The sequence below is a fragment of the Oryza glaberrima genome, chromosome 6 (assembly GCF_000147395.1).
Source record: "Oryza glaberrima chromosome 6, OglaRS2, whole genome shotgun sequence".
Lineage (NCBI taxonomy): Eukaryota > Viridiplantae > Streptophyta > Magnoliopsida > Poales > Poaceae > Oryza > Oryza glaberrima.
This window is the reverse complement of record NC_068331.1, coordinates 7840593-7865558: the sequence shown is the minus strand read 5'-3', so window position 1 is coordinate 7865558 and position 24966 is coordinate 7840593. Positions and strand designations below refer to the sequence as shown.

General features: G+C 42.8%; 3 protein-coding genes across 3 annotated transcripts; all 3 read left to right on the top strand.

Annotated features, from left to right (window-relative positions):
- Positions 1–8616: 8616 nt before the first annotated feature.
- LOC127778015 (potassium channel KOR1) lies at positions 8617–15939 on the top strand. Its single transcript, XM_052304652.1, has 11 exons — positions 8617–9041; positions 12263–12487; positions 12714–12777; positions 12882–13221; positions 13319–13614; positions 13806–13886; positions 13994–14092; positions 14270–14491; positions 14630–14818; positions 14918–14993; positions 15091–15939. Exons 1-11 carry the CDS (start codon positions 8743–8745, stop codon positions 15786–15788), a joined length of 2589 nt encoding a protein of 862 aa, XP_052160612.1. The 5' UTR covers positions 8617–8742; the 3' UTR covers positions 15789–15939.
- A 3941-nt stretch (positions 15940–19880) lies between these two features.
- Positions 19881–20396, top strand: LOC127776368 (transcription factor MYB73-like). Its single transcript, XM_052302727.1, has one exon. The coding sequence runs from the start codon at positions 19881–19883 to the stop codon at positions 20394–20396; it is 516 nt and encodes a 171-aa protein (XP_052158687.1).
- Positions 20397–23933: 3537 nt separating this feature from the next.
- On the top strand, positions 23934–24605 carry LOC127775654 (uncharacterized). The gene has a single exon (XM_052301932.1). It carries the CDS (start codon positions 23934–23936, stop codon positions 24603–24605), a length of 672 nt encoding a protein of 223 aa, XP_052157892.1.
- The last annotated feature ends 361 nt before the right edge of the window (positions 24606–24966 follow it).

Genomic DNA, 24966 nt, shown 5'->3' with positions numbered 1-24966 from the left:
ATTTTGCGTATGATTAATCAGCCATTTCTAAACGTACGTTTAGAACGCAGCATTCGTGTCTACTACTTCAAAAAATAGTGGGCACCATCCCTTAAATTAGGTGTAAGACTTAAACTCTCATGGACATTATATGCATATCCGCGGATTGGTTATTGAAGGGACGTCACATTTTGTTGGATTGTGGTTCCTGGCAGATGCAGGTCTGATTTTTTTTTTTTTGGGGGGGGGGGGGGGGGGGGGTTTATTAGTCTCTTCCCGTTACCTTTAAAAAAATGGAACAAAGAGAAACGATCTTCTACGCTAAATGCGCTGATTAGTACAGTAGAAAGTATGGATAAAAAAATATGCAACTGAAATAAGCAATGTACTACCTCCGTATACGATTATTAAAAAAATAGATAGAACTAAATAAGAGAATATTATACATAGAATGAGAAGTAAAGGTAGGTGAAAAAATTGAATAGTAGAGGGTTGTGATTAGTTAGAAAGAGAATATTGGTGAAAGCTGTTATATTTTAAGACATTCTGTAGACTTCAAAAAGTTGTTACTCTATTCGTCCTAAAATATAAGAACCTAAGATCGAATATTTTATAATACAATGAATCTAAATAAAGAAATATTTCGTCTGATGCTAGATTAGAATGAAGGGAGCATACTGACCAGCTAGCTATAGTACTAGTATATGCTATGAGATCCCAAGTACAGCAGGCCGTACGGTCAGCGTCCATCACAATCGAGGTGAGGGGGGGAACTAGTTATCAATCATCCACTTGCTGCTATACCAACGGCGGCGTGCGTTGCCGGTGAGCGAAGCGGATGGATGGATGGATGGAGCTTGCTTTGCCAGCTCGCTCGGCGCCCGCCGCCACCGCGCCGCTCGGATCGCTCGCGCACGCAAGCTGTGGCTAGCCGGCTATAGCAGTTGAATACTTGAATTTAGGCGGCGACCTACTGCCTGACTCTCTTTTTTTTTTTTCCAATGGTGTTTCTAACGGATTGAGATTGATCCTCTCGGGTGTCTTTGTCATTAACATGTGGGCTCAGAGATTATTGAACCTATATGTAAGTGATAAAGTCACGTGACTCCGACTGCAAAGGATCTTGATCTGTTTTTAACTTTATCTGTACATTATTGAGATATAACTTTCATCATTTTTTTTATTTTGTATAATAATAATAATAATAATAATAATAGTAAAGCTATAATATTATAAAAACATTTGTAATAGAAAATCTAATGTTATAGGAGTAAATTTTACAAATAAAAAAATAATGGTTCCAAATGTGTGGCTGATAAGTTTCTTGTTTTTAAAGAAATTAACAATGGGAATTTGCTAGATTTCAGGCACCTGAAAATCTGTAATTTCTAGTCACAAAAAATTTAACATTACTAAACCTAAAATTGCAATACTATGCAATATGGTATGTATGTATGTTACTCATTCAGAATTCTGGTTTTTATTTGCAAAACAACACAAGTTTTACTTTGCACCAGCCTATGCACCCTAGATTGTGATCGACACGTACGTTCACACATGTTAACAAAGGGCAAAGATGACGTGGACGTCTGGTAAAAACGTCCATAATGATATAGAGTGAAACTTATATATTTTCGCTCAATTATGGCAATGAGAAGTGAAACTGAAACCATTCTAGGAGAAACATTTTTTGCAGACGAATATTACACTATACCTACACTTGGCCACCTGTTAATTAACGAGGGGAGATATGACATGCCTAGTAAAAAGTTTACACTAATGTAAAGTGAAATTTATGCTTCGTTGTTTTGGCTTATGAACTTAGTTTTTTACGACATGTAAAATGAAACGAGTCATTATCATATAATTAATTAAATATTAGCTATTACAAACTTTAAAAATAAGATTATTTATTTTTTTAAGTAAAACTTTTATATATGGAGTACTAAAGAAACACATTATTTAGCTGTTTGAAAAACATGCTTAAAAAGTAAGGTAGAAACTCCCGTGAGAAGCAGAAACGAACAAAGCCTTGCTTGATCAGATGAGTGAATTAAAGCACTCTAACTCGTGCAATCTTGTGCAATTTTGTTACACTATACACACCTCAGAATAGATCACCTGTTAATGAGGGCGAGATGATATGGATGTCTGATGAAAACGTTCATAGTACTGGTGTAAAGTGAAACCCTTTTTTTGCTAGTAGATCCCAACCGGCGATGAGAGAAGTGAAAGCATTGTATTACACTGACATAAAGCGAAATTTATTACTTTCACTTTATCCTGGCAATGAACATAAAGATTTCTAGGATTTAGATTTTGTGTCATGATATAAGCATATTTTTTACTGATTAGTATGGTTTCCATCATTAATTTCAATGGTTCAAAAGTCAGTCAGATATAAAGGAAACCTTAGCAATTCAACATTCAAAAATTGACTGTTAAAATGATAAAAGGAAATCACCTAACCTGTATTTGCTAAACAATTTAGAATTTTTTTTATTTTGAAATTAAGGGAGTTAGGCCGTGTTTAGGTCTTTGGCCATTTTTTTTAAAGTACACGGACACTCATTTGAAGTATTAAACGTAAACTAATAAGAAAACTGCGAGACGAATTTATTAAGTCTAATTAATCCATCATTAGCTAATGTTTACTGTAACATCACATTGTCAAATCATGGTGCAATTAGGCTCAAAAGATTTGTCTCTCAATTTACATGTAAACTGTGCAATTGTTTTTTTTTTCGTCCACATTTAATGCTCCATGCATGTGTCAAATATTTGATGTGACATTTTGGTCAAAAATTTTTGGGATCTAAACACACCCTTACTCTTGTGTAATGTTATTTAAAAGCCTATGTGCATCTCACGGTACATATCCTAGGATATTTATATTATATTATCTAAAAACCTATTAATAGGGGCGAGATGAAATGGACGTATGATAAAAACATTCACACCGGTGTAAAGTGAACTTATTACTTTCTCTCTAACACAGTAACAGTAACAAGAAGCAAAACCATTTTAACTCTTGTACGATGGTATTATCCCCACCATTCACCATATAAGTATTTTGATCTTTGATACGCTAATTCGATCAACAATATCGATATAATAAAGATAAATTACATGACTTTGTTTCACGATGAATCTAGTAGCATTACTCTTATGTCACCAATCTTTATGATTCTTATTTATTGACAAGTTAAAAAAGTTTGATTTCGAATAAATTTAAAAGTGCTTATATATATATGTATATACATATGTATATATACATATATACATATATACATACATATATATACATATATATATATATATATGTATATATATATATATGGACACCTAAGAATTTGATATTTTTGGGAGGTGTGCCCAATGATGGAGAGGGGGTTCCCTACACGTTGGAAGATCTGTGTTCGTTGGCCCATTTTGGCTGGACCGATCATCCATCAGAAGTGGCGCTGCGTCCGGCTGGTTGCCGTATATGGCGCGTGGTCAAAGGTGGTCCCAGCCGTTGGATCAAAGCTAGGTATAGTAGGTAGATTGGTCCGGGAATCTCGATGCAGCTCTGCTCCAAAGATCTCGCAGTACTAGAATTGGCAGTGATAGATCTACTGATGCAGGAGCGACGCAAGCATGGGCGTGCGTGAATCATGAGAAAGTACATACAACTATACAAGCTGGGTCCAAGTTGAGTGTTTTTTTTTTCACTGTCCAAGTTGATGGGTTCCAGTTCAAGTTGCTACGTGCATGGTGTTAGGCTGTGTTTGGATCCAAAGTTTGATCCAAACTTCAGTCCTTTTTTATCACATTAACCTGTCACATACACATAACTTTTTAGACATATCATCTCTAATTTTAACTAAAATCTAAACTTTGGATCCAACTAAACACAGCCTTAGATAAGAGGTATTTTGTCAGATTGTGAACAAAAGGAAACAATGTTTTTTTTAAGAAACACACAGGTATGTTATTTACCACTGAAAAAATAATTATCCGTAAAAGCGAGCACCGAATGAGCTAGTTCCACCATAAATAACCTAACCAGTCAAACTATGCTCACTTTACATAAACAATGTATTTTAGTCTATGTAGTTTGGATAAATTTATTTTAGAGTAAATTATTTTAATTCTTCAGCTTACGATGTGCATGTCCTAACTAAAGCCATCCCGCAATACCTACGGTGGGGGTCAAATTTTGCACCATTGTGTAGCGTAAATCTGTAATATACTAGAGCGGAGGCAGAAATTATAAGTGTAGGGCTCGGCTAATGGGTTAATGATTTTTCTCTAATTTATTTATGATGATTTGATAGGACTTAAAGCATAATTATGAACACAAACTTACTGCTCGAGTCCTAGCTGTCCTACGTTTTTTTTAGGGAACTAACTGTCCTAGGTTACCCCTGGTAATGGGATATGCTTCTTACACCACGGGATGCATGCATGCATGATAAATTGGTCTTTCATAATGCAAGTTTTTTACATATTGTTTTTATATGTATCTATCTAGGCAAGATATTTGGAAGTATATATGAATACTTAAAATTTAGTTTCCCCCGAACATATGTGTTCAAAACAACAAGACATTATTTTTTTTTCAACTTGAAATATATAAGTGGTTGCGGGATGGAATCAAGATCGATTTCGATCAGTCCTGTAGACATGCATGCGAGCTTCCCATTTTTATATTATTCATCTGTTTTATGTTATAAGACGATATGATATTTTATTTTCTAAATTAAACTGCTACAAGTTACAAGTTTACTCAAGTTTATATAAAAATGTAGTAACTCCGACTACGTCAAATTAATTCCATTGCATTAACATTAAATATATTTTGATACTTAGCATGTTTTGTGTCAAAAATATTGCTATATTTTTCTATATAACTAGTTAAATATAAAAAGTTCATTTTTTTAAAAAGAAAGTCAAAGCGTTTTATAAAAATGGGGGAGTCGTACTTTTAAAATTTAGCACGGAGTCACGAACTCCTACACTGCATCTTACAGATCCGGACATGAAACATCGTGACGAACTGACGACATATATGGGACACACACCTCGTGGCCTCTCGTGGCAGATCATATACGGAGGCTGAGAAAGAAATTAAAGAAAATTATGTATAACTTTTTTTCAGAGAGACATTGCGCTGCAACTGTGACGTGGATCATGCTTCGATCCCCGACACATCGAACAGGAGCAGATCGATGAATAAACGTAGGTGACACTTGACAAGTAAGGCTGCGTTCTTTCAAAGGAGATTGGGAAGATTGTCACTCGTTTTCCACGCGCACGCTTTCTAAACTACTAAACGGTATATTTTTTGCAAAAAATTTATCTATGAAAGTTACTTTAAAAAAATCATGTTAGTCTATTTTTAAAACTTAAAATAGTTAATACTCAATTAATCATACGCTAATGGTTCACATTGTTTTGCGTATCTTTTCAATCTTCTCAATCCCCTCCCCCTCAAACACAACTAAGACCTCCCAGCACCGGCAAGATCAAAAGGAGATCGCAGTCACATGACCCCTGGGATGCAAATGCATACAGGTCAAAAGGTGAAAAACAGAACAAGGATCTAACTGTACAAATGTTATTGAAAATACCGTTTTAGAAAAATATACTCCCTACATTTTATATTATAAGTCGTTTGATATTTTTCTAGTTAAACTTTATTAAGTTTGATCAAATTTATAAAATAAACTTAACAGCATCTAAAATATTAAATTAGTTTTATTAAATCTAACATTGAATATATTTTGATAATATGTTTGTTTTGTGTTTAAAATACTATTGTATTTATTTTTTTATAAACTTGGTTAAACTCAAAGAAGTTTGACTAGAAAAAAAATCAAACGATTTATAATATGAAACAAAGAGAGTAATTGTTTTGTTAGATTAATGCTCAAGTTTGTGTTGTCAATTCAGTGAGATATTGTAAAAAATTACACTAACACCATCCTATTATACTCTCAACGTTCCAAAATAATTATGTTAATTTGTGGAGTATAAAACTTATCACAAAATAATTTTATTTTTAGCCTTTTACCTACTCATCAACCCACAAGTCGAGTAGTTCCACCCCTTCAATACCCGTACTGTCATCTCACTGGTAGTGCAATTTTTCCTTATAATTAGAGACATTTAATCTTTTTTTTCCTCACCACTAATTTTTTTCTTATGATGCTAGAAATTAATTTATTTATTTTGGGACAGTGGAGCATAGGGAGTATAAAAAAGAAGATAATTCTGCTGAGTCATGACTATTGTTGACATGAGTACATGACCGGCCTATCCACACTTGTCATGCTATGATGGGGCAAATTTCATGCTACCAATGAAAACTCAATTTGCTACAACACGCTCCTTTCGTCCATGTAGATGAATTTTCTAAATGGGTGCCGTAAAATCTAGAATATTTAAATCATACACAAAATTATGTGAAAGCAATATTACCAGATTTGACGTGAAAACACTTCCATGCATGAATATATTTCATGTTTTTTTTTGAAATATATAATTGGAAAAGATAATGATCAACCACATGTTTTTTATTACATGGGAGACACGCACACACACTCACACTCACGAGTATGCTTCTAAATATCACACGCTAAAAAAGATGGATACCAACAACACATCTCTAGCTAGTACAAGGAGATTTAAACCGTTATGCATCTACGTACAACTCCATTACATCGCAGGTGCTTCGATACAAACTTAAATACACACTGTGTTGATCAGTCTTAAGCATCACATAGGAGTACTACTACATTAATTAGTCACATACGCACAAACAGTGACAGACAATGCCAAATTGAATTGGGTCTCCTGTACATGTTAGAGCAGGAGAATAAGTAATAGAGTTGTCGCACTCTGACAACGTGAAATCTCCTACAACAAAAATGTAGCAAACAATAACTTTAATAAAAAATGAATATTTGATCATATGCCACTTCTTTAGTACTGCGACAACTTTATAATATGCCACTCATGTATCTTACGACAAAACGATTGCTTATCTCTTACAATGTACAGTAATTACTGGTTTTGTCCAAATTTATAAAAAGGGAATGTTACAACTCACAAACTTTCGGTGTGCTCTTGTTGCATCGGAGACAACTGTGCCCAGCTTTTCGGTTTCGACGTGTCTTTTTTTCGCGAACACGCAAAAAGATTGCTCATCAATATATTAAAAGAAAAGAGTTATAGTTACACACCGTAATCAGCCAGACCGGTTTATACTAGGGGAAGAAAGAAAAAGCAAAATAAAAAGCTGAAGCTTAGAAAACTACGACAGCTTAAAAACAAACTCCAAGCAGTGGGAAGGGGCCGAGCCACGCTACCCTCCCAACAAGTCTCCAAAAACAGCAACGCTAGCTAAAGACCACAGATGGCCCTCAGAGTGGATGAAATCCAAAACCACTGAGACTGATATATGTATACTTTTATGAAAGTATTTTTCAAGATAAATATATTCATATAATTTTTACATTTTCAAACTTAACAACTTGAGAGTTACTTATAATTTATATTCTCAAGGTTTGACTTAACAATTGTCCTAAACGACTTCTTTTACGAGTACGGAGTGAGTATTATTAGAGAACCACGTGGATACATGGTCATTGTTGCCTTGTTGGAGAGCAATCAAAGCTCTGCACTGCATATATATATATGGGTGCTACTGAACATGAAAAGCTGCATGAGTACGTGGCACGGCTGCTAAAATGATAGCTGAAGACCATGAACAGAGCATCCTAACTATCTCGGTATGACCTCTGCATGTGGTGCACTGGTGCTATGCTTTTGCAAAACGAAAAAGAAAATGTAATTAAATTGCGCCTAAACTTGATAAGGATTGTCAATTTATCAAATATCAACAATAGCAAAACAAATATAATTCTTGTTTAGAAATCTAGCTCCACGTAAATTTTTACATGTATGCATGAAAATCAATCGGGTATGCGGAGTATGTCTTAACACATAGTATTAGCGTCTAACATTTCAAGCGTTAGACAAGGCAAAATAATGTTGCCGAGACTAGCCGTGTCTGAAAGAAAAAAAGGAAAATGTCTCGAGCACAGCATTCCGTTCGGACGGAATGATACCTAAAAAATATGGCATGATGCCTAATAGTTATTGGTTAATATTCCGTTCGGACGGGATGATACTTCTTAGGTATTACCTGATATCTAGTGGTATCAGCTGATTCCTAGGTATTAGATAGGACTTCTAAGGTATTATCCCGTTTGAACGGGATACTGTCATGTAGCATTAAAAATACGATGTTTCAATTAAAAACCAAAAAAGAAAAATTGAAAAGGAAAGATGTTTGAAAACTCAAATTTGCCACTGTTTTACTTTTTTTTTTTTTACCTTTCGTAACCTGCACTGAGGGCCCTCTTCGTCTCTCCTCCCGGCGTCCCGGAAAAGGAAGGCTAGGCGAGCGGCGAGCCGCGGTAAAAGTAAAACGGTGAAAGTGAAATCGACCTCTCGCAATCGGCAACCCTCCCACCCAATCCACCACCGCTTTTCACCTCCCTGCTCTCCGCTCTCGCTCTCGCTCTCCACCCCCTATAAATAACCCTTCGTCTCCCCCCGCTTCGAGCTCGAACCCCACCACCACCACCACCACCTCCCCGACCGCCACTGCCACCACGTGCGGCGATCGCCGCCGCGCGCCGCGACACTCCCCCCGATCGAGCTAGTGTGCTTATCCGCCGCCGGCGGCGCCGCCTCTAGCCGCGCGCGGGGATGGGGAGGGGGATAGGGTCGAAGCGGAGGGTGGAGGACGACGACGGGGAGAATATGCCGGGGAGGAAGAAGAAGGAGGAGGAGGAGGAGGAGGAGGAGGATGACGATGGGGAAGAGGAGTACGAGGTGGACGTGGTGCGCGACCGGATCGGGTCGTCGCGGGGGAGCCGCCTGGCGCTGTTCGGCTCCGACCTCCGCCTCGGCCGCTTCCGCCCGCGCCGCCGCCGCCGCCGCCGCGTCGCCCCCGTCGACGGCGACGACGGCATCTTCCAGGACTTCGTCATCGACCCCGACAACAAGTACGCTCCCCCCACCCCTTCCTCCCATATCCATCCCATCCACTCGCTCGCCATGGATTGCCTCCGCTCGCCGCCGGGCTCTAGATTCTAGAAGCTTCGTCACGGCAAGGGAAGGGCGGCACCGCTGCTGATCGGCCAGCGCGCTCCGGTCGGATGGTTCGCCGCGCCTCCTTGCTGCTCCATTAATCAATTCGAAAAAAAACCAGCACCAGAAGAAATTCCCTATTATTTATTATTATTTCTTAAAAGCTTTTCCGAATATTTTTCTTTCTGCCTCTCATCAATAAATCGCTTGGTTCACAGCGTTGGCCGCGGAACGTTCCATTTTTTAAAAAGAAAAAAAATGATGTAGTAGTAGTATATTCGCACGTATACTGATTATATGGCAAGATTAGAGATAAACTAAGTGATAAAGGACGTGCAGTTTCAACTTAAAAGTCCTCTATTCAATACCCAACACGTACGTATATAATTTTTTTCTTTATGAAAATGTTTGTAGAGACTTCTCTTCATCCTAATTTCTTCCTTAAAGATATTTAAATCTCGTTTTATATGGCAAGATTATAGTAGTCCCAGAATTTTTTCCCCGTTTTATTTTCTGCAAAAATTTCTGCGATGCTTAACTACACGTACAGTCTCTGCCTGGAAACTACACTTTTTTGTCGATGAGTTTGCCAGATGTGCAGGCTTTGCTTGATTGGGCAGCCACATGTTAGCTTAGCGCAGTTCACGGGACAAACTCTGACGACCATACAAACGTTGGCGTGCTCACGCTTTACTAGCTGTAGTAGCCTGTAGCTTCTTAATTAGCTGCATAAATTTTTTTTGGTCTTCTGGGATTTTTCGCTTGCCGTGTTACATATATTTCAACTTTCAGGGGTTAGTACTTACTACTAGTACTCTTAGTACCAACGGGTTTGACGGTATATCGCTGAACTTTATTAAGATGATAGTAGAGTACAATAGTACATCTTTAACATAACCATGGCTTTTCTGTTGCCTAGAGATGTACCTAATAGTACTGTGGTTCAACCTAATGTCACGTATTCAATCCCTAATATGCTTACAATTTCTTTATAAAAAAGTGTTTCGAGGAACGTATCTCTATCTAAATATCTTTTTTTTCCTTCTCTGTTGCCTTTATTTGATGAGAAAAGAGTGGATGAAATGAAACATGCGTCGTACATTATTATGTGTGGAGTAAAGATGCTACAAGTTGATGAATTAGCGTACATATTTTCTTTTTATTCCGTGAAAGACTCATAAACACTTTACACAAGCACGGGTGCATCCTTTTAATACATTACATGCTCTAGAAGACAGAGGCCAACAGTTTATTCGAGGGCAAGTTGATCAGAGAAAACTCTGTAATTGAAAAGCTTTTGAAAATCGATTGCTTTTCATTGGAAGCTCAATAAAATGGAGGAATTAGTAGCTTTTGTTTTCGTTCTCATGCATGCACGGATACTTAAATATACTCTGGTACTTTTGTCCTTAGTCAGCATCCAAACATTGTAAGGCACATTTTGTCAAGTAAGCATGTTTGCGTCATATCATGGCTTTATATTAAATAACTGAAATACTGAAGTGTGTATAGGAATCGTGAAAGCAAGTACTAATAACATAGACACAGGATTTTGGGCAATCTACATCTGTATGTAATAGTTGTTAACCGGTAATAATAATATACAAATGAGCAATCTGAGAGCTTATCACAATATGACAACTAAGCTATAGCTTATACTTACCGCCAACCAGATGTACGGCTACTTGGGAGGTTGTCCAGATCGATGTGAACTCCAATTTTGATTTTGTTTCTTCATTGATTTCGATTGATGGTTTGAACGAGATAAAATATTCGCCAGGATGAAGAGTATTTTTGGACTGTTACCAGCGAGCCGCTAATCCTGTTGTGATGTAGCTGGAATCATCATACTTACGAATAATAATTAAGTCAATGCGTAGGTTGAGGGATCTCTTGACAGCTTATTTATTTATTTGATGCTGTGCTGACAGTGTCAAGTAGTTTTGATTAGCAGTGACAGGGCATAATCAAACTGCGTCAGGGGACAGTATCCGAATTTTTCAGTTTAATTTAGAGCCATTTTGCTACATCATGAAGCCATTGGTTTTGCGGGATTCTGGGTATTTGATTGTTTTGACACTTTTCAGAGTAGTTTAACTATATCAATTGCCTGTCAATGATCTCACTTGGCAATTACATGATAAAAGATGCTTTTAATCCCTAGGTCACTACACATCAGTTGACTTTGGTTCCAATTTGTACTTGCCAAGAACCGGTAAAACAGTAATATTTTGTTTGAACTGACTAGAAGGATATAAATAATCACATGATAAAAGTTGAAATCTTTATCATGTGACGGACCATGGGGAAAAAGAAAAGATGAAATCTTCAGAACATGCTTTGTTTTGTGTTCCACCTTTTCTTGCTGACAGGGACGGATCCTGTTCGACATGAGGTAGCTGTCAGGCTGTGCAAGCTAGCATTCTCAGCGTCCTCTTAATTAGTTTATTAGATTTCACGCTCTAATTAGTTTATTTACCAGTACTACCAGATCGGTGCACCGTGCACATTAGGAACCCACTCAGGGCCACATCATCTCAGACATTTGCATGTGCATAATGGGTTATGCGTATGAACTCACCCGGGACAACTTCTTTGGTCTCTGCAGTGTTCAGCAATACTTTTTTCGGCCTAACAACCAAAATTTACCTAATAATCTAAGGTTGTTTGGTGTTTCTAGCTAAAGTGGTTTTACAAGAAGATGCCATATTTTAGTGTATAGTTTGGTAACTCTCAACATAGCAAAATTTATATTTCTAGTACATCTGAAGGACCATGAAGTTTCTCAGCTAGCTAAGGTCTAAGGGTATGAATTTTTTTTCTTTTTTTTTAAAAAAAATACGGGTCCGTTTGATAATCGGCCAGTTCATAAAATACATTAATGTATCTATGTATGACTTTGCAAGAAAATATACATTTCGAATAAGTTACAATTTGAACGTTATATTTAGAATTAGAATTAATATTGTTCTGGTTGCTATGCTGGTAACTGACGAGATTTGCATCCTTATTTCTAGCTAGTCCCAGCAGTTAAGAGTTCACACCTTTCCCAGGCAACCAAATTGTATTGCTGTTTGTGCATATATTAAGTTGTGGATGACCTTATGGTTTTAATATTTTTTTGGAATCACTGCAGGTGGTATCGGTTATGGACGAGGTTCATACTAGTGTGGGCAGTGTACAGTTCCTTCTTCACGCCATTGGAATTTGGCTTCTTCAGGGGGCTCCCCAGGAACCTCTTCTTCCTAGACATAGCTGGTCAGATCGCCTTCCTCATCGACATTGTTCTCAGGTTCTTCGTGGCCTACCGTGATCCTGACACCTACCGCATGGTTCACAATCCCACCTCCATCGCTCTCCGGTAATAAAACTTCCTCATCACTTGCTTGAAATTCAGCTAGAACTATGAAATTCAGAACCATCAAAATGGATGCATCTTGATAATGATATGTTAGAACTAGTATCAATTATTTAGGTTGCTGAAAATGTGCTGTTACAATAGAGGGAACTTCTGTTTAGGCATTTGCACCTGAAATATGATCTGCAGTAACTCAATTGTGACATCTGTTGTTGCTGTTTGAATTCAGATATTGTAAATCAAGCTTCATTTTTGATCTTCTTGGTTGTTTTCCGTGGGATGCTATCTATAAGGTTGGTCTTTATCTAACAAAATTTTCTTTGGTTAACATGGCATTATATTGCGGTAAACATTTGGCTTATATTTCTTCGTTTTTTATGCGTTGATTTTGAATCAGGCTTGTGGAAGTAAAGAAGAAGTAAGATACCTATTGTGGATTCGGTTGACACGAGCTATGAAGGTGACAGAGTTCTTCAGGAGCATGGAAAAAGATATCCGTATAAATTACCTGTTTACTAGGATTGTGAAACTCATAGTTGTGGAACTCTACTGTACGCACACAGCAGCATGTATCTTCTACTATCTTGCAACAACACTTCCTGAATCAATGGAAGGATATACATGGATAGGGAGCTTGCAGTTGGGAGACTATAGTTATTCTCATTTCAGGGAGATTGATCTTACCAAGCGTTATATGACATCGCTGTACTTTGCCATAGTCACCATGGCAACTGTTGGTAAGTTCTGGTGTCATTTCAGTCCAGAGTCATCCTTGTAGTCTGTAAAATTAACTTAACTTTTTTAGATGCTGAAATGTTCTTTTCATTTTTGCAGGTTATGGTGACATTCATGCTGTGAATGTCAGGGAGATGATATTCATCATGATTTATGTTTCCTTTGATATGATTCTTGGAGCCTACCTCATTGGTAACATGACTGCACTTATTGTCAAGGGCTCGAGAACTGAGCGGTTCAGGGATAAGATGAAAGAAGTTATCAGGTACATGAACAGAAACAAGCTTGGAAAGGACATAAGGGAACAGATTAAAGGACATTTGAGGTTGCAGTATGAGAGCAGCTACACTGAAGCTTCTGTCCTTCAGGATATCCCAGTCTCAATTCGTGCGAAGGTAAGGATATGCTTTATTTAATTTTTGTTGTTCGTTCAAAAAAATATTAAATTTTTATTTCCCACCCTTGTGTGATACAGTTTTGAAAACTGTATTCGTGTAAGTTTACTATACTGATGCTTCTGTACACATGGTATATCAACTTTCTTTTTATCTGTTGTGATTAACAATACATTGCATTAAATCTGCAGATTTCACAAACACTGTATAAGCCATATATCGAAAGCATTCCACTGTTTAAAGGATGTTCAGCAGAATTCATTCAACAGATTGTAAGTACCCCTTTATTTTGGTCAGACTACAATACATGGACATTTCATACAAATTTCAATCTGGATTTTTTTCCCCATATTTTCTCTAACATGTTCTGATGTGGCAGGTGATCAGGCTGCAGGAAGAGTTCTTCCTACCCGGAGAGGTTATTTTGGAGCAGGGAAGTGCAGTTGATCAACTGTACTTTGTCTGTCATGGGGCACTGGTGAGTTCAAGCCTGAACTCACAAAAGCCTAATTCTTTCACTATTCCAATGAGTTTGATATGGAATGCATTTTTATTCAAAATACTACTTAAGAAAATGCAGAGGCTCCAGATTTGTAACTAGATATGATTCTATCAGTAATTCAGTACTTACCAATGATATTTTTCTTGTGCGTAGGAAGGTGTTGGCATTGGTGAAGATGGTCAAGAAGAGACCATTCTAATGCTAGAGCCTGAAAGTTCTTTCGGAGAAATCGCTGTTCTCTGCAATATCCCACAACCCTTCACCGTTCGTGTCTGCGAACTTTGTCGTCTTTTGCGGCTTGACAAGCAATCCTTCACAAACATCCTGGAGATCTTCTTCGTTGATGGAAGAAGAATTCTGAGCAACCTTTCTGAGGTACACTGCAGAGACAGCCAAAATGGCACTCATGTTGTCAGATTCTGAAAGTGAAATCCATCCTGCAAAACATCTGCAATTCATGCATGATTTGATAGATTTTTTCTTACTGGTTTGCACTGTGAATTGTGACTGCAGAGTAGCGAATACGGCAGCCGGATCAAGCAGCTGGAATCCGACATCACGTTCCACATCGGGAAGCAAGAGGCAGAGCTGACGCTGCGAGTGAACAACGCTGCGTTCTACGGTGACATGCATCAGCTCAAGAGCCTGATCCGTGCAGGAGCCGATCCCAAGAACACCGATTACGACGGGCGATCTCCTCTGGTACGAAAATCTGCAATCCATGGAAGCTTTTGATCTTGCCGATGCGTTTGCTCATGATTCGACTTAATTTGGATTTTTGTGTCTTCGTCTTCGTCGCAGCATCTTGCGGCTTGCAAAGGGTTCGAAGATGTCGTCCAGTTCCTCCTCCACGAAGGCGTCGACATCGATCTTTCCGGTAATGGTCGATCAGTTCGTCGCAATCTTGCAACCAATTCAGTTCTTTTTCGGAAGCAGCAGCAACTAATTCAGTTCTCTGAACTTCTTTTGATCAGACAAATTTGGCAACACGCCATTGCTGGAGGCGGTGAAGCAGGGGCACGACCGGGTGGCGACGCTGCTGTTCAGCAAGGGGGCGAAGCTGAGCCTGGAGAACGCCGGGAGCCACCTGTGCACGGCGGTGGCGAGAGGCGACACGGACTTCGTCCGGCGGGCGCTCGCCTACGGCGGCGACCCGAACGCGAGGGACTACGACCACCGCGCGCCGCTCCACATCGCCGCCGCCGAGGGCCTCTACCTGATGGCGAAGCTGCTCGTCGACGCCGGCGCCAGCGTGTTCGCCACCGACCGGTGGGGCACGACGCCGCTGGACGAAGGGCGCAGGTGCGGGAGCCGGACGATGGTGCAGCTGCTGGAGGCGGCCAAGTCCGGCGAGCTCTCCAGGTTCCCGGAGCGCGGCGAGGAGGTGCGGGACAAGATGCACCCGCGGCGGTGCTCCGTGTTCCCGCACCACCCGTGGGACGGCGGCGAGCGGCGGCGGGAAGGGGTGGTGGTGTGGATCCCGCACACCATCGAGGGGCTCGTCAGCTCGGCGCAGGAGAAGCTCGGCCTCGCCGGCTCCGGCGAGGGGCTCCGGCTGCTCGGCGAGGACGGCGCCAGAGTGCTCGACGTCGACATGGTCCACGACGGGCAGAAGCTCTACCTCGTCGGCGGCGGCGGCGGCGATGACGGCGGCACGGAGGCAAGGCAGTGAAGGGTTGCACGTTTTCTCCTCAACTCCGCATTTGCGCGCGAGTTTTGCGGTGTACCATAGCGGCGGGCATAGCCGGTGTAGATCGATGGAAGCGTGACGTGTCATTACTCACGGGCCCACAAATCAGTGACCACGTTACTCTGGGTTATAAGATCCTTGTTGTGGTGTAGATACATTGAGGGGAAAAGGAAAGAAAAGGAGGAGGGAACGGATTTGATGTACAGATTGTATATTACAAGGAAATGATATTGTGGAGGAAGATCTTAGTATATGTCACGGAGTAATAAAGGAAAAGTAAATTACTGTTTGGGATATATTCTTTCTACCAAAGTTTTATTTCAGATCACTCTTTGCTTGATATTTTCGCTTTGATTTTGCCAAAAAACTTTCAACACATTTATTTCTTCAAAACTTTCAAATTTTTCACTATCAAATGTTCTTTAAGATTGGTGCTACCGAGATAAAAAAAAAGAATTGCACGTGCGCAAGTAGGGAATCAAACCCTTGACTTGTTGCTTGCAAGTCCACTGCGCTAGCCACTTGCAATGAAGGGTGTTTTTAGAAAAAAAAAAGATCAATTTACATATAACTTACGTATTAGTTAAATACTAGTTAAATAGTTACACTGTAATTACATACTAGTTATATTTGAAAGTTTTTCTCCTACAAAACTGACGAATGTTATATAGGTACTTCCTTTCGCTTTGAAGTAAGTTCATTTTTGTTTTACTTTATACCACCCTAATTATCTTCTCTATTAGTCTCTACTTTGGCAAAGATAAGATCAATCTATGTGTAGGGCGGCTCGTGATCATGCTAGAGTGGATGTACTCGAGGTTAGGAGTGAAAATGGGACGGATATTTTCCGACCATCCATCCACCCTAAAGCTCGCGGAAAAAATATGGGAGGACAATAGAATGCAGCATACTATCTAAGTTCGAATCCAAATCCGCAAAAAAAATTGATTTAGGATACGAGAAGACTTGTATATATTTATGAATTATATATAAATATTCATTTATGAATCCAATTTGGAGAAAATAATATGGCACATGATACAATATGAGCGATATGTTATCCGACACTTTCCTCTTCGAATTTGCAGAAAAATATAGGTTAGGAAATGGGGATGCCAAATCCGATCGTACCCGCCCGTATTCATCCTACTTGAAGTCGATAATGTGCTTAAAAATAGTTTAGGGGTAATTCAAATATTGAGTAAAAGATGATAAAAACGAAACTTCGTCGATAAAAAAAATGGTCCAAAGTGCCATTCAGTCGTAAAAAGCTTTTGTAATTCAAATGTTACTTTTAAAAAGGAAGTAGTTAAAGTTGATTAAAAGATGGTAGGTGAGACAAAGTATTTTCACGATTGTAAGTGTAAAATAGAAGATTGTACAATATATGTCCAGACGTCATGCATGCGCCACATAGGAAAAAGAAAATGGCCTCCAAACCTCTACGGGAGTCAAATTAAACCGGTTTCGATCAATGGTGGAGGCGATACTATGGAAGGAATAAATTCACTTTGACTCTCTTAACTAGTGACCGAATCTGATTCGTATCATTCAACCGCAATACCGGATATTTCAACTCCCAAACTATTAAAGCCGGAGCGATTTGACTCCCTTGGTGGTTTTGGAGGGCGGTTTTGCTGACATGGCATCTACGTTTCAGTGTTGACCTGGTATGTGGTGTTGACATGCCGCTTAGGTGGCACAAGAATTAAAAACATATTGGGCCTCATTTGTCATTCACACAAAAAAATAGAGCCCACCGACATGTGGTGATGACGTTCTCTCTCACGACATGATCTTCAGGTGAGGGGATAACTCTCACTTTGATCGAGTGCAACATTTGCGATGTGGCTACCAACCAGGCTATGTCTAGGACGCCGTGCAATCGCTACACTACAGACGATTTCGAAGCAATCGTGATACGCAGTTGATGATCCCTGTAATGCAAACAAGAGAGCACTGCAAGAACAAGATAAGATGCAATCTAAATATTGTGAATAGGTGATTAAACACAAAGGAATAGTTGCGATTGAAGTGGTAGATCTAATCGACCCGGTAAATCAACACACCAACTATTGGGGACTCTGAATCTATAGGTGCCGACTAATCGAGCGAGGATTAGAGACAAGGTGAATGATACTTGGCAAAATTCAACTAAACAAAACCCAATTGTTCTAGAGGGCATACATAGACATTTATAGAGGAAAATAAATCTAGGGTTAAGTGCTAATTCGTGGAGGTGGAGGAAGACACTTCCGAGATGGGCCTAGTCTATTACAAGTCCCAAGACCCAAGGCCCTAGTTCGGTTTCAGTAACAACACTGCCTTGTTTTGATGATTCATGTTGACTCAAAATGAATTTGGATATGATATTAGATGTGTTTGAAAGGTAGCGAGGTAAGCTTTCCATCAGGTGCAAGATCACCCAAATCGGAGTTGGTATGAAGGTGCTAGGTCCGTTTGAAAGTCAGTGCTGTCTTCGGAGGCTGAACTGGATTAGACTGAGAATTTTCATTGGAATGTGTGAAGTTATGTGTATATCCGATGAAGTGATGTCCTCATCATGTGGGGCCCAAATGTCATCCCCTCTCTATCCTTTTTCCTCCTCCCTCTCTCCCCCTTCCCCTTCTCTTTCTCTCTCTGTTTCTCTTCCTCTCCCCTTCGGTGCGAGATCTGGAGTGACGGCGGTGGGGCAAGGACTGGAGTAGTGGCGATGCTGGCGCCAGCGGAGGGGCGAGGGCCAGAGCAGAAGCAGCGGCTGCGGCTAGCAACCACCTTTGTCCCTAACCAACTCTAGCTCGTACGTGCTGCTCTGGCAATGTAACCCCGCTAAACTCCAGCTTTGCCCGCTGCCTCCGAGCTAGGCCGCGCGCCGTTGAGGTCTTGGTCTCTAAGTCGTTGTGCCTCGCTTGTCTGAACCACCGCCCTCCTCTTCCCCATTCGAATGGCTTCGGCCCTTCGTTCCCGGCCGGCTTCACCATAGCAGTGCGGCGGGACGACGACGAGAGCAGCGGCGATGGGGCACGAGATGACCACGACGAGTGGCGGGACTCCCTCGCTGTGGCTAGTGAGGGCCGGAGCAGCGACAGCAGTCAGAGGACGGGAGCTGTTGCGGCGGCAGCGGGGGGGGGGGGCTGAAGTAGTGTGCGTACGACCGGAGGTACGATGAGCTTTCGCATCCGACGCCACCGTTGGCGATGGTCGCCACCTTGAGGACCACGGGGCCAACAAGCGGTGCCAGAGCAGCGCGCCATAAAAGTCAAGGCCCATTTCCCGCCCGCTCCACTTCCGCCCCAACTGCAGCTTCGGCGCTCCCCGCCACCGCTCCAAATCCTGTGCCGAAGTGGAGGATGAGAAACATAGAGAGAAGGGGGAGAGAGGTTGGAAGAAAAAGGATAGAGAGGGGATGACATGTGGACCCCACATGTCAATGGGCCCCATAATTTCTTTTTTTTTGTGAATGACGTAAGGGGCCCACATATATGTTTAATGTTTTTAATTCTTATGCCTCCTAAGCGCCACGTCAACCCCACATACCAGGTCAATGATGCCACGTAGATGCCACGTCAGTGGAACCGTCCTCCAAAACCACGTAGGGAGTCAAATTGCACCGGTTTTAATAGTTGGCGGTCGATTTATCTGATATTGCAATTGAAGGATACAAATCAGATTCGGTTGGTACTTAAGGGAGTCAATGTGGACTTATTCCTTGTATGTGTGACCCAGGCGGAGCGGTATACTCGTGGGCTGAAATTTAGCGTGGGCCTACACGTGCAGGCCCAACCAGCCTAAGCCACCAAACCAAACCATCAATCAATGAAGCAAAACGATGAGCAATCTAAGCTCATTACTCCGTACTAGCTTACTGAAGAAACCTAATCGGATTCGCAGTAGTATTACGTGCTTTAATCCGAAGCGGAGACACGAAAGTTTCTGAAAAAAGGAAAGGAAGTCGAACTACCAATCCGAGTCGGACATGGCCTCTGCAGGTGCGTGGCTATAAGTGAAACGAGCATTGTGTCCTCGGTTCAATTCATTCATCCACACACACACACCGTCGACGCGTCACACGCCATGGACATGGAGTTCTCCTCCTCCTCCTCCTCCTCCTCTACCACCGTCGCTTCCTCACCTGCGTCGTCGCCGCCGCTCGGGAGGTGCGTCCTCCGCTTCAGGCTCCCGCCGGCGTGGACGCCCGAGGAGGACGCCGTCCTGGAGCGCCTCGCCATGGAGCACGGCTCCCGCCACTGGCGCCGCGTGGCGGCGCAGATGCCGCGCCGCCGCTCGCCCGCGCAGTGCCGCGACAGGTGGAGGGACCACCTCGCCCGCGACGTCTTCCACCGCCCCTTCACCGTCGCCGACGACGCCGAGCTCGCCCGCCTCTGCCTGCGCCTCGACGACGACGCTGGCTTCGCCGCCGGCCGCCGATGGAAGGACGTCAGCAGGGCCGTCTACGGCCGCAGCTCGTGCGCCGTGAAGCGACGCTGGAGGGAGCTGCGCAGGAGCGACGCGTTCCTCGGCGCGCTGTGGCGTCCGAGGACGACGACGACGGCGCCGCCAGCCAATGCCGCGATCACGACGACGTGTTGATGAACTGTGGATGAGCGAGAGTTGTTTTTTGCTAGTTAAGTGGTTACTAGCTGTAGGCTGTATCTGGTAGTCGTAGCACGTCTCGTTTTGTAACTGTTGGATTTGATATGTTTTGGTGCTTGACACTGATCGCTATATATGTAGTATTGGTAGCTCATTTTTCCCATCCTTTTTCAAGAGAGTGCAACTAGTCGTGTTGTTACCAAGTTAATGGCTAATGTACTCGTTGATGTAAAGATCTGCTTGAATGTTTATGTAAATTGATGAAGCTATATACTCTCTCCGTTCCTAAATATTTGACGCCATTGACTTTTTTAAACATGTTTGATCATTCGTCTTATTAAAAAAAACTTTTGTGAAATATGTAAAACTATATGTATACATAAATGATATTTAACAATGACTCAAATGATAGGAAAAAAATTTAATAATTACTTAAATTTTTTGAATAAGATAAACGGTTAAACATGTTTAAAAAAGTCAACGGCGTCAAACATTTAGGGATGGAGGGAGTATATATATAGATGATCTTGTCGTACTCTGAATGAATATTGCAAATGTATAATTTGGATTTTGGACAAAGACCAAAATTTCAAAACACAAAAAAGTTGTGTGGATGCTATACATAAACCACGGGTAAAACAGAATAATACGGTGATGAGTGATGACTACAAAACCTCATGCCACATCCTCGATCAATCGTCGTATTCCCAGATATAACCATCGAGCAAGCATTCTCATGTTTTAGCAAAACTCCTAATAATTCTGCTATAGCATCGGTGACACTATTACAATATCTAGGACAATTTTGGACTCTAACTAATTAAATCAGCAAAAAACAGATAAGAACAAGAGTCGTCTAACTGCTGTAAAGATTTCGTATTGACACCATTACTTTTCCCCCTTTCTTGATCCAACAACTGTACGGGATTGGAAATTTCACACATCTTATATTCTTTATCTCGATATATAAGTATTTTTATGGTATAAAGTTTATAATATCACAATATAAATATTTCAAGGACACTGACTCCAATGCATAGAAATACATAATTTTTTAGCTAATCAGATGTTTGAGAGAGAAATTTATCTACTATTATATACTAAAAGTCCATTAAATTTCCTACAAATACTCTCGAGTTATCAAGTAGCACTCTAATAAATAAGAGAAATCCAACCATTGATTTTCATTTAAATTGGTGTACCCATTATTTGATCGTTAGATCTAATTTTATAATAGAAACCACACCTGGAACCTCCCCTTTAGAAACAAAGGACGTACGTAATGTACATAATTCTCTCCCGTTCCTTCTTCCATATGTTCCATTTTGTCACTTCAAACATCATATGAACACTTTTAAACTGCTAAGTGAGGCTATTAAATTGAAGAAAATACTATAAAGTCTAAAAAAAGGAATGAAGTATCAGACTATCGATTTCTACTTAAATTGACGGATACGTTGTTTTAAATTGTTAGTTTCTTTTAAACAGAAAGACCCAAACCTCTCTCCTTATCTTGCCACGCCTGTGCGGCGTTCAAATCCATGAAACATCTTATAAATGCTTCTAAGCTGCTATATGATATTCTTAAATTAGAGAAAATCTTAGAAATTTTGAAAAAAAAATCTAACCATTGGTTTTGATTTAAATCTATGGAAGTATTATTTTCAATTGATTGACACATTATTTTGGGTCATTATTTTTTTTAAAAAAAGACGTGACAGGCTGACATAGGCAGTAGCCGTCCCATTTTAATTAGATCTGGTGGGCTGATTCTGCTAGCTGGATTTCAGGCTGTGCTTAAGGTATCCATAGTGGACTTGTTTCTTAGTAATAACGAAGCCCATATTTTACAAAAGCTTTAAGATTCGGCCCATTTAGAAAACCAATATGCGACAGAAAAAGTACACGTAATGTCCCTCAACTTGTTAGCCAGATACAAAATCATCCCTCAACCGCAAAACCAGACATCCGTCGTCCCCCAACTTACAAAACCGGTCACAATATGCCCCTCGGCGGTTTTGACCCCGGTTTTGTCCCACGTGGCGGCTGACTCAGTGTGGGACCCACGTGGGCCCTACATGTTATGGAGACCGCGTTAGCACCCTCTCTCTTTCTCTATTTTTCTCCTTCCTCTCGCTCTCTGCTCTCGCACAGATGGTGGCGCGTACGGCCAAAGGGTGGTGCGGCCAGCGACGACGGCTCCAGGGTGGCGGCGCGCAGGCTCAAGGCGGTGTGAGCTCGCCGGCCTCCCCGTCTCCCTCGTGCAGTCGGCGACGGCGACACGCGGCTACGGCCATCATCACTGACGCAGAAAGGAGGGCCGATGCGGCGGTGGCGACGGCGTCACCGACGCGATGGGAAAGAGGGTCGACGGCGTCACCGACGCGGTGGGGAAGAGGGTCAGGGCGGCTGACGGGGAAGGAGCGGCGGAGATGAGATCGACCGGCCGACGGTTCTTGAGGTAGCGCCCGATACGGCCGACGGGGAACTGGAGCCCAGCCTTGACGGAGCGTGTCACCGCCTTCTTCCTCGGCACGCCGGCCTTCCTCCCGCCTGCCGCCTTCTTCACCTTCCCGCCGCCAACGGCGTCCATCTCAACTCAAATGGCGCTCTCTTACTATCTCAAATCTCAATTCGATTTGGATGCAGCGCGAGAGTGGGGGGAGAGCCGGCCGACCGCACCGGCGGGAGAAGTGGGAGAGGAGGCCAGCAGGAGACGGGGAGATGAGGAGGGCGAGTCGTCGTCATCGCCGCCCAGTCCGTGCCTGCCTGCCTCCGGCATGAGGTGGAGATGTGCGGGGAGTAGGGGGCCAAGTCGGAGGAGGGCGGCCGCCCACACCCACCAGTCGCCGCGCCCCTGGTGATGCGGCACGCACGGAGCGACTTGGAGCTCGCCCGCCGCCCGCCTATCGCCGTTCTCGCCCGCCGCGCTCTGCCCGCAGCCCGGCGCCGACTCCGTGTGGATTGGTCCGGAGAATCACGTCCTGAGCTCGCGCCGCCTCTCCTGCCTCGCCCCACCGAGCTCCGGGCCGGCCACCGCCCTTCACCGCCGGAGTCACGACCACCGTCGCCTCGCCAGCTCGCCGCGTCTCGCATTGCTCGGCGCGAGTGAAGAGATAGAAGACAGAGACGAGAAAAGAGGGAAAACAGAGAAGATGACATGTCATTCTGACATGTGGGGCCTAGATGGGTCCCATGCTGAGTCAGCCGCCACGTGGGACAAAACCGGGGTCAAAACCGTCGAGAGACCTATTGTGACCGGTTTTATAAGTTGGGAGACGCTGGATGTCCGGTTTTGTGGTTGAGGGACGATTTTGTATCCGGCTAACAAGTTGAGGGACCTTGCGTGTACTTTTTCCATATGCGACCGCGTGGAGACGATATCATGCTAGTCCGACTCGGACTCCGAGTCCGACTCGATCAAGGCATACAGAGTAAAGCTTTGTCGCCGGCTATAAATCCAGACGAGACCATGCATGTCTCCCGCTGCCTCATCTCATCCCGTCGCAGCGCTCTCCACTCCAACTCAGAGCAATGGACTTCTCAGCCTCAGCCGCCGCCATGGCCGACGTGAACTACCGCTGCAGCCGCGTCGTCTACGTCGGCAACATCGCCTTCCACGCCTCCGAGGCCGAGCTCCGCGACGCCTGCGAGCTCATCGGCCCCGTCCGCTCCCTCCGCCTCGCCGCCGCCGACCCGGCCACCAGCAAGCGCAAGGGCTACGCCTTCGTCGAGTACGCCGACGACGAGACGGCACGCAGCGCCCTCCGCAACCTCCACGGCCACCTCCTCCGCGGCCGCGAGCTCCGCGTCGGCCTCGCCGCCCGCCCAAGCATCAGGCGCCGCGGTGGCGGCGGCGGCGGCGAGCGCGAGCCCGTCGGCATGGAGGACGCCGTCCACGCCGCGTCGCTCGTGGTGTCGGGGCGGCCACTCGCGTCCGTGACGAGGTACCTGGCGGCGCGGTCGAGGCAGGAGGTGCGGGAGATGGTGGCCGCGCTGGAGGCCACCGAGCAGCTGAAGATTCCCGGGCTGGGCACCGCCATGGAGCAGGCGCAGCGGCTGCTGGAGATGTTCGCCGCCGACGAGGAGGAGGTGGCCAGGAAGAAGCTGAAGCGCGCGAGCGATGAAGAGCACGCGAAGCAGAGCAAGGTGGTCGGGGTTGATGGCGTCGTCAAGGCTTCTTCACGCATCGTCCCCTGCTTCTGATCTATTCTCGCTGTTCAATGTGTTATAGTACTAGTCGTCATCAATTGTAAACATCTGAATTTGTAACTCAGTAACTCAGTAGCTACCTGTATCACCTATTGGGAAATTTGAATAGATGAACATTCTTGAATCAATGACCTATTTAGTTATTTATTCTTAGCAAACACCTTTCGCAAAGACCAATCGGTTCTCAAAACACGATCCATATCAGGAATAGTGTGAATTTCCTTTTCTGTTGTGAGTCAGTGAGTGCAATTCTCTTGTATCTGTAATTACCACAGTTCAAATTCTGTTACTATATGCATGTACTCGGTAACTCAGCCAAAAAAAAACTTGACTGAACTGTCTCATCCATGGAGAA

What these genes read in the sequence shown, in the direction of transcription:
- LOC127778015 (XM_052304652.1), top strand. Translation starts at nt 8,743, where the DNA reads ATGGGGAGGGGGATAGGGTCGAAGCGGAGGGTGGAGGACGACGACGGG. An exon ending in CAGTCTCAATTCGTGCGAAG is followed by an intron (nt 13,615 to 13,805) that starts GTAAGGATATGC and finishes TTAAATCTGCAG; the next exon opens with ATTTCACAAACACTGTATAA. An exon ending in TTCTGAGCAACCTTTCTGAG is followed by an intron (nt 14,492 to 14,629) that starts GTACACTGCAGA and finishes TTGTGACTGCAG; the next exon opens with AGTAGCGAATACGGCAGCCG.
- LOC127776368 (XM_052302727.1), top strand. Translation starts at nt 19,881, where the DNA reads ATGGACATGGAGTTCTCCTCCTCCTCCTCCTCCTCCTCTACCACCGTC.
- LOC127775654 (XM_052301932.1), top strand. Translation starts at nt 23,934, where the DNA reads ATGGACTTCTCAGCCTCAGCCGCCGCCATGGCCGACGTGAACTACCGC.